Here is a 19,820-nt window from a genome sequence, read left to right on the forward strand (position 1 = left end):
TGCAACTAGTTGAGATGGGACTTTTCCCCCCTTGCAAAATTCTTTGTCTCCTCTAAGGGTTACTCATATTTCATCTAAAGCTACCTTTCCCATGTTATAGTGTAGGAGTAGGTGGTTATACTTTTCAGAGTTTTGTTTGCTCGCCTTCCCTACAAAGTGCTTGTTTGGAGGATGACACTAAGAGGTTTGCCATACTGTTCTAAGCTTTATTCTGTAAATTCTTGAAAACTTGTTTGTGTCTTTCTTTGATGGCTACAATTTTTTGAATGTTATGACATGAACCTTTCTCTTGTTTGAATGCTATTTACTTTTTTTGCTGCTTTAGTTTTTCCCATTTGCTATTCATATAATTAAGTTATGTGGGAAGGATATTTTTAATTATTTGGCTGAAATCCAATATCGAAACCTTAAACTCTCTTATTGCCATTTGTCAGTTGTAGAAATTAAAGGTCATAATGTTTAAGTGATTTGCTTGAAACACAGCTTATGGAAGAAAGAGGCAAGGTAGAGGCATGATTTGAATCTAGACCTGTCTTTTATCCTGTAATCAATATTCTATTCTGTAATCAATGAAAAGTAGACAGGATTTTTAAATAGGTGACTGATGAAATGAAACATTCATTTTAGGTTTGGGAACTAGCATGTGGTCTGATACAGATATGTGAAATGAATTTGCAGAGAGGGAACTATGAAAGCAGTGAAACAAATTTGGAAGGTTTTATAAAATCAAATATAAAGCAATGAGAGCCTGAGGCAGAGGGAAACTTCTTTCATATCCTAAAGTTTTGAATTTGGTAATTAGAATTTTTTCTGCATAGGTTTCTAGGGTGCCATCACTCTGCCTATCACCTACTCAAACTTGTAAGAATTTTGTAAAATTAGGAAGCTGTGGGTTAGAAGGCAAGGCACAGACTAGCTTCTAGTCATTTCTTTCGCCACGTACTAGCTGTAAGACCTATGTTAAATCATTTCAACTTGCTGGGCCTCAGTTTCCTTAGGTTTAAACAGAGAAAACTGACTTAGATGGACTATAAATTCTCTTTCAACTCATACTAGATGCTCAAGAAAAGCTGAATGAATGAATCAATGAATAATATTCCAAAGAATAAAGGAAGAGTTTCCTTTCCTGTGCAAATGGGAAAACTTAGAATCTGTCAAATGAAGAAAAAAAAAGAGATTTGGGTTATTAACAGCTCTTCAATTAAAAAGTATTTATTAAATATCTATTATATACGAATTTCCCTTCTTCTTTAATTTTTATTTTTAATAGAGATGTGGTCTTGCTCTGTTGGTCAGGCTGGAGTGGGTGGCGTGATCATAATTCACTCTAGCTTCGTACTCCTGGTTTCAAGCAATCCTCCTGCCACAGCCTTCTAAGTAGCTGGGACTACAGGTGTGTGCCACCATGCCTGGATATTTAAAAAAATTTTTTTTTGTACAGACAAGGTCTCGCTATGTTGCCTAGGCTGGGTCTTGAACTCCTGGCCTCAAATGATCCTCCCACCTTGGCCTCCTAAAGTGCTGGAATTACAGGTGTGAGCCACCACTCTTAGTCCCTTTCTTCGTTGTAACTTGACATTCAGGGGCTCCCTAATCTGATCCCAAAATACTATTACAACCCTATCCCCTACTGCTCTTGTTAAGGATTACTTACCACTGAACTAGGAACTAAGTTCCTATTATAATGACTAAGACAAAATCTCAACCCAAACAGACCTTCTAGTTTGATACAGAGACAGACATCCACACAGATAATCAAGATATAATGTAAATGAAATAAAGCTTAATGATAAAAGTATAACCAACATGTTACGGTAATACACAAAGGGAACCATTACTTCTCAGAAAATGAGTACCATTTATGACTCAAGGGGTGACTAGGACTTTAAAAGATGGAGATGGGAAGTGAAAAAACAATGTGATTGAAAGCAAACCCATATGAACATACGTGGCATATTTAAGGAATTATAAAGAATCCAGTGTGCCTAGAACATAGAATGTTGAGGGCAGAGAGTAGAAGAGAGGAGGCTGGGAAGGTGAACTGGTGCCAGGTAGTAGAGAACTTTACATGACATAGGAAGCTCATGCTGTACTATAAAAGCTTTGAGAACAGAAGCATAATATGCTTTGCTCAGAGTAATGTGAAGATAACCAAGGCATCAATGTGAAGATGGATTAGAGAGGTGAAAGAATGGAGTCAGGGAGATCAATTAAGTTTCAAGGAGAAGAAATTAAAAGAATTAAAGTTAAAAGTGGCGTTGCTAGAACAGAGAGAAGGGACTGAGCTAATGAAAAATAAGCCCAGGGAAGCAAAAAAGATTTGGCTAGAAAAGGCAGGCTGAGAGGATGTACATGGAAAAGAAAGCAAGTAGAATTCATCAAAAATTATATATTTGGCTTATTTTCTTGCAGCCCTCTGTGTGCACGGCTTGAGTATAGAGAACAACGGGAAGAGCAACGCAAGAGTAGGCTGGAAAGAGTCATGAGTCAGATCATTCCTGTGTAGGCATCTTGAGTGTTTGAACTGTTTTTCTATGAGCAATGGAACACCATTGCAGGTATATTCGCAGGAGAGAGAGAGATGGTCAGCCTCCTCCCTTCCTCACATCTTTGTTAATTCTGGCTGGATTCCATAACACACTACTTCTTGTTTCTTATGAATCTCTTAAACTCTGTGCCCTGTTCTCCTTCTCTCAAATCCTTGTTACAAAACACACATCTAGATGAATCTGATCACTGACCTTCTCTGGTTCTTTACATTGACGGAGCAAAATAAAATGATTTCAGGCTTGATTCTACTCTAAATAAATCCATTGCCTTTAACAGCATCTTGACCCTAATAGTGACTAAGATTCTTTCAATGTTTTGTTAGTTATTCCTTTCCCCTGTTCTCCACAGTAGGCATCTAAAATCATTTCTGGTTTTCTCAGATGTTCTTCCCCACAACCTACTTCCTCAAACTCAGCAGATAACTATATGCCCTACTTCAAAGAGAAACTAGAAATGCACAGAAACTTTCTTAACTTCTTGCCACCATATCTACAAACTGCACCCAGACCCACCTGGTGCACCAGTTAGGAAAGTGACTGCAAATATCAGTAAACACAACAGCAATTTAAACTACAGAAGCTTACGGTTTCTTACATTGGAAGGCTGGAGTCAGAAACTACAGGGGTATGGCGAAGATTTAGGATGGTAACTGGGGGACTAGAGTACCAGAAATAAATAGACAGGAGTACCAGAAAATAAATAAATAAGAGACACAGCATCACTGATAGTCCAGCTTCACTGGCCCAAATAGGGGCTCAAAAATTGCTGATCCTATTATTTTTTATTATGGGAGTTGTCAAAAGTCACAAAGTGTATCATTTGACAAGTTGCAACCAGAATTCAGATTTGCCGATTCAATATGCTTTGGTAATCCTAGTGAAGATAGTATTTTTGGCCTGCGAAACCAATGAATATTTAATTCCTAATAAACCGTTTGCCCTGTGGCTAATTACACCTTGAATTAGTGGCATTTGTTACTTCTGGAAAGGCATAATCCACCTAGAGAAAAGGGATCTTTCTTCAGTTTTTGAATCGCAAGGCCAATTTTCTTGAGCCCTTTGTGAGACAATTGTCATGAAATCCAGGATTTTTGAAAGGGGGAAATAGTTTCTGGTTTCTAAGTTCCAAAAGTAGCCCTTTATAAACCAAAAGGAAAATTTAGCTCTTTGGAAATAGAATATTACAACAAGTCATAATGTAGAAGGCATGGAGGAGATGATACAAGGGAAGTCCCACCATATGAAAAGTAGAAAGTTCTAGGGGAGGAGTTAAGGGGTGTGTGTGGGAGACAAGTAAGTGAGAGATGATGCAGTGCCCTTTACTCACAGTGCAACTCAGTGGGTTCATAGTTTTTGCAGGAACTTTGGAACATCTGTAGCTGAGAAGTTGGAAGTCTTTGAGAGAAGCCCTGTGTCAATGTGAGGTGACCACAGTAGAATAAAAATGGTGGCCGAACAGTTACTGGTGCACGTTATGGAAGAGATCTAGGGTTCCTTAGTGACCCTGAGGAGATATAAAGGGTAATTTAGAAATAAGCATTCATATACTTGCCATAAGTCACAGCAGAGCTGGTTTCAGTAGAGGTCTGTGTTCAAAGGAACATCATAGTGATGGCTGTGAGTGGGCAAGTCAAAATTGAGGTTCAGAGAGAAGATATTGCTAAGTCTCAGAGGACCCGCAGCATCAGTGATCATCCTCTTCTAGTGGAAGAAGCTTAGCTCTCATTTTCAAGGTCCAGATTCTCAACTGGAGCCAGAAGGACTCGGTGGTTGTTTCAGAGGACTTTGGCAAAAGCAGTGCTCCTTTTCATTCTCCAGATTTCCTCTTCTCTAATGGCCTACTGACCTCCCCTAGAGAGACATCTTTGAGAGAGAAGAGGGTACAGAAGAAAGATTGGAGAAGAGCCCCTCTAGTGTAAACTCCATTTGTAATAAAGCCTTAGCACTCTGAAAAAAAAATTAATGACTAACATATGAGGTAATATTTTGAGACCATATGCATATCATGTTCCCAACAACCTTTTATCCAATGATTTTGGCATCCGTTGATTTCATAGTTATTACATCGGGCATTGCAAAATGATGACTTTGTAATTCTATCATTTCTTCTACGTTTATTAGCTCATATTCTTCTAAAAATAGTTAATATTTAGTTAATATTTTCTCTTGACTATCACTGTGGACTTATACATTTTATTTTATTCAATGTATTAGAATACATTATCATAGTTAATCTTTTTGGGGCTCAGCTCTTCATATGTTTGATCAGTAGACAACCACTTCAAGCTGGCTCCTTTGTCCTTTTAACATGATCTAATTAATCTGAGTTCTTTTGTGTTTTCTGACACATCAATATGTTCCAGGTTTACCTGGTACTTTCCCTGCTGCAGACCTGGAGTCATTTTTCCGAGGATCCCTGTTTCTTTTAGTGAATGATGGTATTTAGAAACCAAGATGTGGGTGTCTTCTGTGCTCATGGCTATGGAGTACATTGCTTGTAGGTTCTTGAATTACTTTTAAATGGAAAGTTTCAGTATCAGTCCCCAACTCAATGAGGGGCTCCAGAGCACAACTGAGGTGTGGTGTGCAAATTTAACTCTCAGCCAGTTCTATAGCTATATCATTAGTTTATAGGGCTTATTCCAATTACCTATACAAGAACCAGGCTGGTACTTTTAAGTGTAAATTATATTATACCATTTCTCTGCTTAATATTATCATGTCCTAAGCTTCAGCCACATTGGTCCTTCAGTTCATCTCATTCAGGAGGTTCTGAAGTTGAAAGTGTCCAAGATGGTCCATTTAAAAAAAAAAACCTTATCCTTTGAGACTTTCAAATTTTTGTGTATGTTTTATAATATATAATATATCAGTACAATAGTATACACAATATAAAAGTAACCAGATAAATGTAGTTGAAGAAGTGTGAGAAATTTTTTAAAAATTGGTGGGATGCTTGGTCAGTTTGGAATTTAGAAATTACTGCTCTGATCTTGAATATCCTACCTGGGCCTTTCAGCATGCTGTTTTCCCTGCCTGGAGCAGTCTTTTCCCTACTTTTTGCCTAGTTCATTTCTGTCATTCATTTCTCTTTTTAAACATCACATTCTTAGAGGAATCTTCCTTGACACTCTCAATCTAAATTATGCTATATGTTGCCCTCTCCTATAGCACTATGTTTTTTGTTTTTCTTCTCATAGAACTTGTAACAATTTGTAATTATCTATTTATTTGGTTAATTCTATCTCCCTTGGAAAACTGTAAATACTATGAATGTATGAACTATGCTGTTTTATTTCTCCATTATATAACCAATCACTTAAAAGAACGACTGGCATATAGTTTTACTCAATGCATATTTGTTGAATAAATGTTGGATAGTTACTGCATAAAGAGAAGTAGAAAAGAGAAGACAAGGAAAAATACAATTTGGTTCATTGTCAAAAATATCTCAGAAGCATTTAGTTAATTGGTATGCCATTCGTTTTTTATGCAAATGATTCACTCATATATGAGGGAATGAGTTGGTAAACTGAGCCAAGGACCAAAGTTATAAACAAATTATAATGGGACAACTTAAGGACACTTTGGAGGTAAATTGATTAATTGGAAGCTGGCAGGAGTAATATAGAAAATTCTGTCCTAGAGCAGGCCAACTGGAGTATTAAAGAAACCAATTCTAGTTGTTTATGTATTTTTCAGAAAACCTTGAGAGTTTAATGGTGGATTATACACAACTATCTCTATGTAATGTCTGACAGTGTCCTTCCATTCATACTCTGTCTCACTCAAGCCAGGTCTGTGCCATTTCTCTCGGTGAAATTTCCGGGTTATATGATTAGATAACTAGCTTTAAGATTTCTTGGCCATCCCAAATGCTTTCTTTTTTTCTTTATTTTTTGGGGGGAGGTTTCTGTGGAGTTGAACGGCAATAAGCAGACACTTCACTGTGAGTACAAAAAAGTGCCCTATTAATTAACTCCTTCTAGAGGAATGCAATTCTAGAGGTTCGATGACAGTTGGCAAATTGAACTTGGCAAAATTAAACAAAATTTTCCTCTGCACAGATTGAGCACAATATTTTTAATTGCTAGTAGTAATAGTAGTGTTATGGGTACTTTGAAAGCAGTAAAGTGTTGGGGGTGGGGTGAGGAGGACTCTCTTTATGAAGGTTTTATCTAAGAAACCCAGAATTTGCATTTAAGCCCTTCAGTGATGTTTCTGAATTTCATATCTTTCTGCCCAATTCAAACACACATAAATGAAATTGCATGTTTTCTGAGTTAAGGATCATCAATGTGATAATCAGAATGGAGTAAAGAGATTAAAAATTCTACAGGGTCTCACCCTAAGACCTTCTGTGTAATTCAGGTGAAATTTTATTATAGTAAGTATCTGTGTCAGTCACAAGAAAGGGAAGAAGTGTTATTTAAGTCTCATGTGTACATAATGGTGTGTGGCATGGGGTAGGAAGCCAACCTCAGTTTCTCCGCCCCTTCATATGTTAATTGAGTCTGTAAGTGCCAGAAAGAAATTTTTTTAAAAATGGACTAGCTGGCTGATCTCATTCTCTTTCAACTATTATTTCTATTTTAACCTTTCTAGTCACAGAATTGTACAGTCCCTTAAAACCTCAGCTGAGGTGAATATTATGATTTTTTTGTGTGTAAAAATTTAAAATACAATGTGGTTTTTCAACAAGTTTTTCAAACTTGTTTGGATCATTTGACATCCTTTGATGTTACAATATTATTAAAATCGATGGGACATTTGTTATTTCTTTTTATTTTTCTCTAAACTACAGTAGTTAATTTATGCAAAGGTATTCAATGTAAAATATTTCAGTCAAAAATACTCTTCTGTGGGTCATATTTTTCAACCTTTTCACTGCAATTGCACTAACATACATTCATGGCAATCATGCTTTGTGTACTATGAATTATATTTTCATTTTTGTCTTTAGTATAATTTGTATAAGTTCATTATTCCTGTTGAGCTTACTTAATACTTCCACGTAGGAACATGTATTCCTTTCCTCATTCTGACTATTTCTTACTTTATGTGTAGTCTTGGCATGGCTAGAAAAATCTAAGAATAATGATTATACTACATGTAACTAATGTTACCATTTCAGTTCTGTGTCTATTTTTCAAAAGGGTTCATTCAGAACTATCCTTTAAGGGAAATAGAGATGAGGCCAGTTTTGTCCTTGTCATCATCTTCATTGTCAGAACCTTGTCATCACTATCAGGAAAAATGTGTGTCTCTGTGCCCAGAAGAACCACATGTGACTTAAAAATTATTTCATTTACAGTGATCATTCTTATTGATGGCTTCAAGAATAGCTAGAAATTCTATCCATATACAGAAAACTGAAACTGGATCCCTTCCTTATACCTTATACAAAAATTAACTCAAGATGGATTAAAGACTTAAATGTAAGACCTAAAACCATGAAAACCCTAGAAGAAAATGTAGGCAGTACCATTCAGGACATAGGCATGGGCAAAGATTTCATGACTAAAACATCAAAAACAATGGTGGCAACAAAGGCCAAAATTGACAAATGGGATCTAAGTAAACTAAAGAGCTTCTGCACAGCAAAAGAAACTATCATCAGAGTGCAAAGGCAACCTATAGAATGGGAGAAAATGTTTGCTATCTATCCATCTGACAAAGGGCTAATATCCAGAATCTACAAAGAATTTAAATAAATCTACAAGAAAAAAGCAAACAACCCTATCAAAAAGTGGGCAAAAGATATGAACAGACACTTCTTGAAAGAAGACATTTGTGTGGCCAGGAAACATATGAAAAAATGCTCATCATCACTGGTTATTAGACAAATGCAAATCAAAACCACAACGAGATACCAGCTCATGCCAGTTAGAATGATGATCATTAAAAAGGAAATAACAGATGCTGGAGAGGATGTGGAGAAATAGGAACACTTTTACACTGTTGGTGGGAGTGTAAATTAGTTCAACCATTGTGGAAGACAGTGTGGTGATTCCTCAAGGATCTAGAATCAGAAATACCAATTTGACCCAGCAATCCTATTACCGGGTATATACCCAAAGGATTACAAATCATTCTACTATAAAGACACATGCACATGTATGTTTAGTGCAGCACTGTTCACGATAGCAAAGACTTGGAACCAACCCAAAGCCCCAACAATGATAGACTGGATAAAGAAAATGTGGCACATATATACCATGGAATACTGTGCAGCCATAAAAAAGGATGAGTTCATGTCCTTTGGAGGGACATGGATGAAGCTGGAAACCATCATTCTCAGCAAACTAACACAGGAACAGAAAACCAAACACCACATGTTGTCAATCATAAGTGGGAGTTGAACAATAAGAACACATGGACACAGGGAGAGGAACATCACACACTGGGGCCTGTCAGTGGGTAGGGGACTAGTGGAGGGATAGGATTACGATAAATACCTAATGTAGATGATGGGTTGATGGATGCAGCAAACCACCATGGCATGTGAATACCTATGTAACAAATCTGCACATTCTGCACATGTATCCCAGAACTTAAAGTATAATAATAATAAAAAGAATAGCCAGAAATTTAGAAACACCTATCACACAAATCATTTTTATAAATCATAATTAATTGCACCCCAGGCCTTGGTAATTTCTAATTCTAGGGACATTAGATGCCATCAGAATTAGAACCATACTCAAGGATTTGGTTCAGCCCTTGCTGTTTGGGGGTTAAAAGCAATTGATGAAATTTAAAAACAGACACATGGACACATAGCTCATAGTCTACATATTATTGGCAGATGTGTTCTGTTAGGCCTGCCCTTTTTTGTGTTTGTGTTTTTGTTTTTTTAATGTATTAATCAACATCAAAAAGAATATTTCACCAGAAAATTTGGATTTCTGACTCCTGAAAAATCAGAATTCTTACAGCCCCGAGGTTTTCATTCCCACAAGGCATCCTGCAGCTGACTAGTGGTACACGCCCTCTCAGTTCTCTACAGTCCCCTTCCCTTAGTCAAGTACATCTATACAGCAACGCACTGCATAATGATATTTCAGTCAATGATGGACTGAATATATGACAGTGGTCCCATAAATTCATAATACTGCATTTTTACAGCACCTTTTCTTTCTTCCTTCGTTCCTTCCTCCCTGCCTCCCTCCTGCACCCCCTCCCTTCCTTCCTTCCTTCCTTCCATCCTCCCTGTCTCACTCCCTGCCTCCCTCCCACTCTCCCTTCCTCCCTCCCCTTCTTCCTTCCTTCCTTCCTTCCTTCATTCCTTCCTTCCTTCCTTCCTCCCTCCCTCCCTCCCACTCTCCCTCCCCCTCCCCTCCTTCTTTGCTTCCCTTCCTTCCCTTCTCTCCCTTCCTCCCTCCCTTCCTTCCTTCTTTCGTTCCCCCCCCCCCTTTTTTTTTTGAGACAGAGTTTCACTCTTGTTGCCCAGACTGGAGTGCAATGGTGCAGTCTCGGCTCACTGCAGCCTCCACATCCCAGGTTCAAGCGATTCTGTCTCAGCCTCCCAGGTAACTGGGATTACAGGTACCTGCCACCACACCCAGCTAATTTTTGTATTTTTTGTGGAGATGGGGTTTCACCATGTTGGCCAGGCTGGTCGTGAACTCCTGACCACAGGTGATCCACCCATCTCAGCCTCCCAAAGTGCTAGGATTACAGGCTAAGCCACCATGCCCAGCCTTTTATGGCACCTTTTCTATGTTTGAATATGTTTGGATACACAAATACTTAGCATTGTTTTACAATTGCCTATAATATTCAGTATAGTAACATCTTATACAGGTTTGTAGCTGAGGAGCAATGGATTATACCACATAGCCTAAGTGTATAGTAGGCTATACCATGTATGTTTGTTTAAGTATACTTTATGGTGTTTGCACAAGGATGAAATCACCTAAAGACACATTTCTCAGAATGTATTTCCATTGTTAAGCAATGCATGACTGTATATTTATACTGATGGTGTCATGTATTCTGTCTTACTGTTCCCTGCAGTCATTCTAATTGCAACCCTTGAACAAAAACACACAGTGTGGGCTATAGGGGAAACACTTGGCCTGGAAATCCAGGGCCTGGGTAGTTGTGGCCTTAATGTCTTTTGGTCTCAGTTTCCTCATCTGTTCAGCAGGGCTGAATAAACCTCTTTTGATGACCTTATGTGATTGTCATGACCTTAATTGAGATAATGCATGTAAGGACACTTTGAAGTGCTAACAGTGTAAAAGCATATTAATCACATCCGTGTACCAAAAATAGTCCTAACTAGTCAACTAAATTTGAGTCTCCTCTGTTGAGAATAGTACTGACATTGTGGAAGGAATAAATTAGAAAAAGGAAACCATTCCTGTTCTGAAGCAGAAATATTCTATTTCACATAGGCAGCTAGTGTCGTGGAGAGAGCTGGGTATTGAGTTAAAAGAGTTACACCGAAGCTGTGGGCAAGTTATCATACCTCCACGAATCCCATTTCACCGTCTGTAAAACCTAGAAGACAGGACCTGCTTTTCAACTCATGGGTGCGGTCATGATTAAATGAAATAAAGTATGTGAAAGTAATGAATAAACAGAAAAACATTATTCTAATATAGGCAATAATTAGTAGTTGGTGATAAAATATGAGCACATAAAATGGACTGAAATATTTACAAAGTCTAATATTTATACACAGTAAACATTTGAAGACCTAGAAGAGTAGTTTTTAATTAAATAAGAGGCAGCAGTTTGGAAGAGGAAAACTTTGAGTCAGTCTTATTTCTGATCATAAGTCTGAGAATGGGTCTATTTTGCTTATTAAAATAAGCATGTTCTTTGTTTTTTATTTCTGATGCACATCTTCATTGTGAGAGGAATTGGTTATTTCACATGTTTCTAGATTATTTACTTCAATATATTACATTATATGAAGCTATATTTAGGAGGGCTGAAAAAATAACTTGTGATGATTTTGTCACTAATATCTCAGGAGCTGGAAGAAATTTTTGAGATGATATTGCACATATCAGAAAACAGAAGAGCAGAGAGATTGAGTGACTTGTCCAAATTCTCAGAGCTACGAAGTTACAGGGCCAGAATTCACAGTTGGGGTTTTTGACTTCACTGTTCTTTTTGCTGCACCACACTAGTACTGGGGCAACTTCTGGGTGGAGATATTGAATTAACTCACTGAATGTTTAGACAATCAGATTGGGCTGGGAACTGTACTAACCTAGGAGGAGGAAAGGAGAAGTGTTAAGAAGGTCACTGCGAATTAGGAAGTGCGGTTCGGTGGCTATCTCAGCTGCAGCATGTAAAAAAAAATTCGATATTGTAGCCTCTTCCCACAGTGGCACACCCTGGTAACCTCTCCCTACCCTACCCTTTAAGCGTTTCTTTTTAAGGTCCGCTACTCCTTTACATTCTTAAACTTTCGCCTGCCCTTGCAGTTCTGGGACGCCGGCAGGACTTCTTTTCATCCCTTATCAGCACGCGAGGGGAGGACAGCTCCTCCAGGAAAACGAGAACTTTCCAAAGCAAACCCCCAATCAGAGCGAGAAAGAACGTGGCCACTGTAACCAAGTTTCTGCTGGAGGCCAAGAAATCACACCTCCGGCTTGCAATTCCTCCAACACCTGAGAGCGCGAACTTTCTTCCCTCTTTTCCCACAGCCCCAAGGGAACTATCCTGGGCCCTCACTATTAAGAACTTCAGGGCCAGAACAAAGCCATTCTTGCAGGTGTCTGCCCGTGGGCTGCCTCTGGAATTCCATTTCTCTCCCCTCCATCTGACTCCTGTTTCCCTCTCCCCTGTTTCCTTCTCGGTTCGGGAGGGGCAGAGGCAACCGCGCGCTTCGGGGCTCATCGCCCGCGTGGAATTCGGGCTCGCTATCCTCGAGGAGGCTGTGGAGGAGGACGGCTCCGGGGCCGGGTCGCAAGGGACAGTGCCGTCCTCCCGCAGGTGGCCAGAGTTCTGGTTGGCCTGTGAAGACGGGTGTCTTTCGTGGGCCCAGCGCGTCCTGGCCTTTTGAGAGGGGGCTTCGAAGGCCCAGAGGAAGGCAGGCCGGACGCAGACTCCATCAGACTCTGCCTGGCTTTCTCCTTCCCGGCCCCAGATGGCCGCGGTCTCTCCGCGCCCCCCAGCAGCTCCCCGCCGCCGCCACCGTTGTCTTTCCAGTAGAGGCTGCTGGATGACGGCGCGGTAGCCGGTTGGATGGGGGCTGGCGGCTCAGACGGGACACCGGGGGTGGGGGCGTGGGGGAGGGAGGGTGTGGAGAAGGGGGAGGTCAGCGCTGGGCGGGCGCTCAGGGGACCCAGCGCTGCCCCCTCCAGCAGCAGGAGCAGCACAGCAGCCGCCGCCGCCGCAGCAGCCACCGCGTCCACAGCAGCGCAAGAGGGGGGCCAGCGGCGCGGCCGAGAGCAGAGGGGCGGCGGCGCCCGCCCCAGCCAAGCCGAGCCGAGCTGAGCGCGCAGCCCGGCCGCCGCTGCTGCCTCGCAGATGCCATCACAGCAACAAAGAGCTAGCTGAGCTGAGAGCCGCGGCGAGGGCTCGCCTGGGAGCTGCGCGGCAGCCGGAGGAAGCGCGTGGGGGGTCCGGGGGAGGGAAGGGGGCAGAAGATGGCCAAGAAGAGAAAGCCCCCCAGCATCAAGGGTGAGTCCCGCTCCCTCCTCCCCTCGCCGCTTCCCCTCTCTCACCCGCCCCCTGCCCCTTGGGCCGGCCTGTTTACATCCAGGCGCGGCCAAGTGGAAGGCTCCTGCGGGGGAAGAGTTTGCGTGTCCGGGGAGGGGGTGGGGGGAACCGCGGCGCCGCTGCACCTCCCCTGGCCTCCGGGGACACTCTGATAGGAGTTTGTGCCCCTTTTGCAACCTGGGGAAACCTGGAGACTCCTCTCTCACCCCACCCCTTTGCTACTCAGCGAGCTTGGGTATCTATCTGTTGCACCTCCTCGCCTCTGGGCAGTGGGGAGAGAAGCGACTGGGCTCCTAGCGTCTTGTCTTTTCCAGAATCTCTCTCTCTCTCCCTCTCCTCTGTGTGTGTGCGCGCGCGTGTGTGTGTGTGTATGTATATATGTGTGTGTGTGTGTAAGAGAGAGAGAGAGTTTTTCATGGTCTCTTCTATTCGTTTCTTCCAATCCCCCCTCCCTCCGCCCCTTCGTCCCTAGGGTGACAAGTTCTGCATCCATTTCCCCAACCTCCATCCTCAGGAGGAGATTGGAGCTGGCTGCCTCTCTTTTTCCCCGCGGTCAAGGGGACTTGCTACCGGCCGAGTCCCTGCAGGCTACTTCCTGCTCCCCAACCTGTCGAGACGGGCAGTGGCTCCGGCTAAGCAGTCTCCCTGTTGCTCCTTTGGAACCCGGGCTTCCAAAGTTGGAAAGTTCGCGGGGAGAAGCGATGGCGGGGAGGACAAGGAAGAGCTTGTTGCTGGGGTGACGAGGCATTGCGGCGTGGTCCGGGGCGCGACTCGGGAGGGAGCCTCCTGGGCTGCGTCTTGCCCAGGGGTCGCAGAGCCGGCGCGCGGGGAGCAGGTGCAAGCCGCCCACTCCCGCAGCGCGGACTCGCAGAGGTCGCAGCTTGCCGGCTCCCTAGCTCTCGCTGGGGGACTCGCAGAGCCCGAGAGGTTGTCTGCAGCACTGCAGAGAGGTGGAAGTGGGCTCGACACCATGCGCGGTGAGGAAGGCTGTGCGCGGGGGAACTGGACCTGAGGATGGTGGCAAGGAAGGGGCGTCGTTCGAAGTTGGATTTCAACACAATGGGCCCAATGACCTGGGAGGCAGCGACTTACTGAGCCTTTGGGGTTATATAAAAAAGGACAGGAACTCAGATGAGAACTGAGGGGTGAAGGGCATTACTGAATACATTGGCTTGGACTACAGCAGCGCTCTAGGCTTTGGCGTGCTTTTTGCTTTTCCTCCCAAGTCTGGCTTGTGGGAGCTTAGCTCCGCTCTAGAGGTCACTAGGGGGACACAACTTTATCTTGGCGCGTCAGCTTGCTTTTTAATTGCTCCGGAGTACTCAAAGCACTTATTGGAAAGCGTTTAAAATCATGATCTTTAATTGTTAGAAGACATTACTATGAAAACACCTGGGATTTTTTGTTGTTAAAAATTATAACCTATGTATGACAATTTTATTGCAATGCCTTTTCTTAAAATATTATAGCTCCTGTAAAATTAGAGGGGCTTTAAATCTCTGATTCCCTCCCTCCATAAATTAGCGCATGGGTATAGAGATACACGAGTAAAGAAAGAAGAGAGAATATATTCACCTACAAACAGATTCCTCTCTTTATCATAACATCAAAGAATTAGTCTAAGCCCAGATTGACAAGGCATATGAGCTACACTTTTGGTTCGCTCCTTTTTTATGGAGCCATATGGCACGATGAGTGAAAACAGAAGGATTGGTTTTCAGCACTGCTGATGTGGCTATCCATTGGCAGGAATACATTTCATTCCCACCCCAAACCTTGCAGATTGTAAATGGTCCATGAAGAGTGGAAAAAATTTTACAGTTTTACAGTACATGGTAGCCAGAGAAAATCTTACCCTTGAAATTAATAATCTTGGCAGAAGCACAAAAAGATACAATTAGATTGATGAAATGAGCTCATATAAGAGATTTGATGAAAAAGACACCTCCCCTTTATTCTTCCCTCCCCTCAAAACACCAAAAAGTTTTTGTTTTGTAGGTCAGTATGGAATCGTTTGTATTTTCTTGAATAAGTTTAATTTGATAGTGAAATAATTGAAGAATAGCAGTTAATGTTAAGTGTTAACAGTTTCTCTGGAAGGATTAATAATCAAGCTTTCCTAGGACATGTGGTCTCAATAAATTTTATGTAGTACTTTAAAAATAAGGTTTTCTCATGCTACATGTTTTTCTTAAAGGAAAAGTTATGTTACTTAGCTCCTATCGACTTGTGTTGAGTTGTTCTTGTTTTTTAAAACAAGTTCATTTAGTATTTCACAGAAAGAAGGACACCTTTAAAAACAAATCCTTGGAGTTTCACTTTAGCGAAGCAGGACGAATTGTGATATTTGATAGATGACAGAAGCAAACCCAGAAAGTTGTAATCTATTGACTTGCCTCAATTTTACCTTTTAAGAGGAGAGCTCTACAAAAGCATCTGACTGCAGGCTTGCTGAACTGCTCTCAGATGTCTGCTTCTAAGCTACAACCAACTAAACTGGGACTGCCTGGTAGGAAAAATTTCTAGGCTTTATTGGCAGGGGCAGGCTACTGGGGTGAACTTTGCTGGATAAAACACTGTAGGTTTAGCAATATTCCATGCTGTGTTGGTTATTCTCTTACAAGAGCTGCTTCTCTGCTTAGCTACACTGCATGCAGCGAGAGATCATTCGTTGGATCTTGTGACAGGCAAGTTGCTCATTGGCTTCTGAAGTCCTAGCAAGAGAGACTATCCATAAGCCTAGAAATTGGCCAAAGAGAAATGCAGTTTCTTAACATTGATAGAAGAATAAGATCTGTTGGCAGGATTTCTCAAGGGACATTAGCATTCATTTGTGACATCTCATCAAAAGGACAGTCTTTCAGAAAGGCAAATGGAATCTTTTACAATACAATATTGATAATGTTTTTAATGAAAAAATGCTATAGTTCATAATCAATACAAGTCTTATAAATGCAAGCTGGTTACATTGGTTATAATCATATTACCACCCCCACCCCTGCCTTTTCCAATATTAGTACAACAAAGACTTCTTACTCAATTACTTAAGTGTAAAAATTATGTTTAGGTTAATTTATTCATTTATTCATTTAGCACATATTTATTGAGCACTGAATATGTACCAGATTCTGTGCAAAACACTAGGGATACAGTAATGAACATGATAGACAATGAAGTAAGAGGAGGCCTGGAAGAGGCAGGTGACAAATATATGAACCAGAAAATTTCACATAGTGATTAATACCAAGAAATAAAACAAAGTGATGTGTGAGCAAATGATTTTGAGGTTACTTTAGATTGTCTGGAAAGGTGGCATTTGTGTCGGGAAACAAGTGATGAAGAGTAATTTGCATGCCAAGAACTGGAACATAACACTTCAGGCCTTAAGGTAGAAATGGGGTGGTAGCTTGGCACATTCACATACAAAAGGAAGAGGTGTAATGTGTAAGTAAGAGACAGTTAGGGAGAAGCCAGGCCTTTTTGGTCATAAAAAGGAATATAGAGTTTAAGTGCAATGAGAAGCCATTGGATATTCACTTGCTATTTGGGGATACATTCCTCTCCTGGAAGATTATTTCAGGGAGAGGAGCATTCCTACATCAACTCCCTAGGCCAACTAAGGTGACCTAATAGACTTCACTTTTCTAAAAGGTCCGGTTATGCTCACGTTATTTTCTCTTGCTATTCACCAGAATACCTATGCAATTTCAGGCTGAGATATTGATAGCATCTCTAGGAATCCCTGCTTAGAAAACAATTCTAGAGAGAATGAGGATTAATTTAACATTTAGTACAAGATGATAAGATTAGTCACTTCCCTGGCAAGCCTTTCAATGCAAGTAAGTCTTAGGAAAAACATATTGTAATGGTAGAGGGGGATTCTGAGGGGTCCAGAACATGACAGTGCAGTAGGCAGAATGTGGAAGGCAGCATGAGGGGCTCCTAGGTAACAGAAAGGGGTCCACAGAAGGAGAAGAGTGATGTTTGGAAGGGGACATGAGAAAGCCTCTAAAACATCAGCCAATTCGTGATTTTGCCAAGTGGAAGCCTGATATGAGCATGTTCCAAGATAAACATTCTCATTCAAACACAGAAAAAGTTTAAACCAGGGTACTTTTATGCTTTTGACTGATCTTTTTATAACAAAGCATTTGTAACAATAAAAGCATACAGATGTTTACAAAGTCTCTTTGATTTTACTTAATCACTATCAGGTTGTTCTGATGGATTACAGACCTCACAAATGAAAATAGCATGAACATATTAATGATAACTGCTGTTTGTTGGAGGTAGTTGCTTGATAGCTAGTTAAGGAAATCATGCTCTTGGGTCTCATTTTACTGTAGAGATGTTGGTAAGTGGGATATGGGGTATATTGGATGATTTTCTTTCCCCTAAGCATTTGTGACAAGAAGGTGCTATGATATTCAGGAAAGACACAAATAATAATAGATTATTTTAAAGGTAATCATGGCCTACTTCCACCTCCAAACTACCTACTTCTTTGCCAAGGATTAACAATGAAAAGATATACTATAGCTCCAGGACTTTGTTCAGTCTCCTCCCCCTCTTTATACTCCAAGTGACTCCTTTGAGGCTAGCAAGGCTAGTAGGACCTCAGGGATTACCTAAGAATGGGGTATGGCCCTTAGTGATACTGGAACACAATGTGTTTATGACATCAGCTTTTTTTTCACAGTAGTGAATCATAGCATGTTAGAGTTAGAAGGTTCAGTGTTGATGGAGTTATTGAAGAAATGATGGAGTAAGAGGTGAGTGATACTGCTAAATGCAGGAAGTCTATGTCTGTAGGAAAATTGGTCAAGTTTATTATTCATAAGTACGTATTCTATACAACTCAAGAAATACACACACACACACACACACATATATATATAGTGAAGTCTGAATATAAATTAGGAACTGAGCACTTCCTCTCCGTGTGTGTGTGTGTGTGTGTGTGTGTGCATATATATATATATATATATATATATATATATATATATACAGTTTTCTGCTGTACAGTACTGATCACATGGTCAGCTGTGATTCATTTTGGAAGGGGAGTATGAACAGGTGTGAATACCAGTAGGTAAGGATTCCTAGAGATGTTATCAACATCTCAGCCCAAAATATTGTCGGTATTTTGATGAATAGTAAGAGAAGATACATAAGTATAACTGCACTTTTTAGAAAAGTGAAGTCCATTGGGTCACCTTACTTGGCCTAGGGAGCTGATGTAGAAATATTGCTCTCTCTAAATAATTCTCCAGGATATCTATGTGTATATAGGTGTATGCATGTATATGTATATACCTATGGAGAGAGAAGAAGAGCTCAGTTCCTAATTTATATTCAGACTTCACTATGTGTGTGTGTGTGTGTATGTGTGTGTGTGTGTATTTCTTGACTTGCATAGAAGTCTTGAATCTTAGCCCTGTGTGGGAAGAACTGAGGCCTCCTGCTAACAGCAACAACTTGCTAGTTATGTGAGTGATCTATCTTGGGAACAGACCCTGCAACCAAGTCAAGCCTTCAGGTGACTGTAGCTTCAGCCAACATCTGACTGAATTTCATGATTAGCCCCGACCCAGAGCTATCCAATCAAGCTGCTTCTGGATTCCTGAATCACAGAAACCATAAGATATAATAAATGCTTACTCTTGTCTTAAACCACTAAAATTTGGGGGTAATAGGTTACATAACATTAGATCATGAATGAATATACCTGTGGTTCATTATTTTTGCACCTCTATCATGAAATGTAATATTTGTTACTAGTTCCAACACTGATCTTGAATCTTAGCCCTCTTTCCTATTTAGTGAATTGGGCTGAAACCCTGAAGTTCTCTTTTCTTGTTTCCCTTGAGTTTCTTGTAGCAGCTTGCTTTCTCCTCTGCTTTTTTGAGTACTCATTCCTGGCTCCTGTAGTTCATTTAGTTTAGAAGATACTTTCCAAATTGAAGCACTACCGAACCAAAAATCAGAGTGATAAAGAGAATACCAAAGCCCTAAAATCTCCCAACAGCTCAAGATTTAACAGTCCTCCAAACTAAGAAGACAGAAAGTTTCTTAAAATCTACAATCTTTTATTCTCACCATCAAAAATAAGAATGTGAGGTAATGAATATGTTAAATAGCTTGATTTAGCCATTCCACAATGTGTATATATATCAAAACATCAGGTTTCACACCATAAATATATAAATTTTTACTTGCCAATTAAAAAAGAAAAAACCCAAAGAAATGAAACCCTAAAATATTCAAATAAAAACCTTTCCAGCTGTATTTATCTATTCCTCCTTACCAAAGAATCCCTTCCTCCTCCAGCCCAGTTAGTCCTTTGATGTATAAATAGGAGACTGAGAAAGAGGATTTGAAAAAGGAAGGTTGCCATCTCTTCTACTTGAGAGTAGGATATTAATCTATTTTATTCATTCATGTAGTTCTCTATTCATTCAATAAGTGTTAATCAATCGCTTACTATGTACTGGGCACTATTCTAAGCATGCTTGGGATAAATCAGGGAACAAAATGAATTCTTCATGAGGTTTACACTATACATAGGGAAGACAAACAATGAAT

General features: G+C 40.7%; 1 protein-coding gene across 6 annotated transcripts in view; it reads left to right on the forward strand.

Moving 5' to 3' along the window:
- The window catches only part of SLC44A5 (solute carrier family 44 member 5), a 521,022-nt gene that overhangs the window by 96,362 nt on the left and 404,840 nt on the right, over nt 1-19,820 (forward strand). For 2 of the 6 annotated variants that reach the window (XM_019019898.3, XM_019019905.4), the window contains exon 1: nt 17,929-18,007. The exons of 3 other annotated variants lie outside the window; for them this stretch is intronic. Coding sequence is in view for 1 of the 3 variants with exons in the window: in XM_019019909.4 (XP_018875454.2) it covers nt 13,163-13,196 (34 nt within the window). In the remaining 2 variants the exon portion in view is untranslated. Of the gene's footprint in view, nt 1-12,883; nt 13,197-17,928; nt 18,008-19,820 lie in introns of those variants that run through there. One more of the 6 variants, XM_019019909.4, reaches the window with a different exon arrangement.

Source organism: Gorilla gorilla, chromosome 1 (assembly GCF_029281585.2).
Source record: "Gorilla gorilla gorilla isolate KB3781 chromosome 1, NHGRI_mGorGor1-v2.1_pri, whole genome shotgun sequence".
NCBI lineage: Eukaryota > Metazoa > Chordata > Mammalia > Primates > Hominidae > Gorilla > Gorilla gorilla.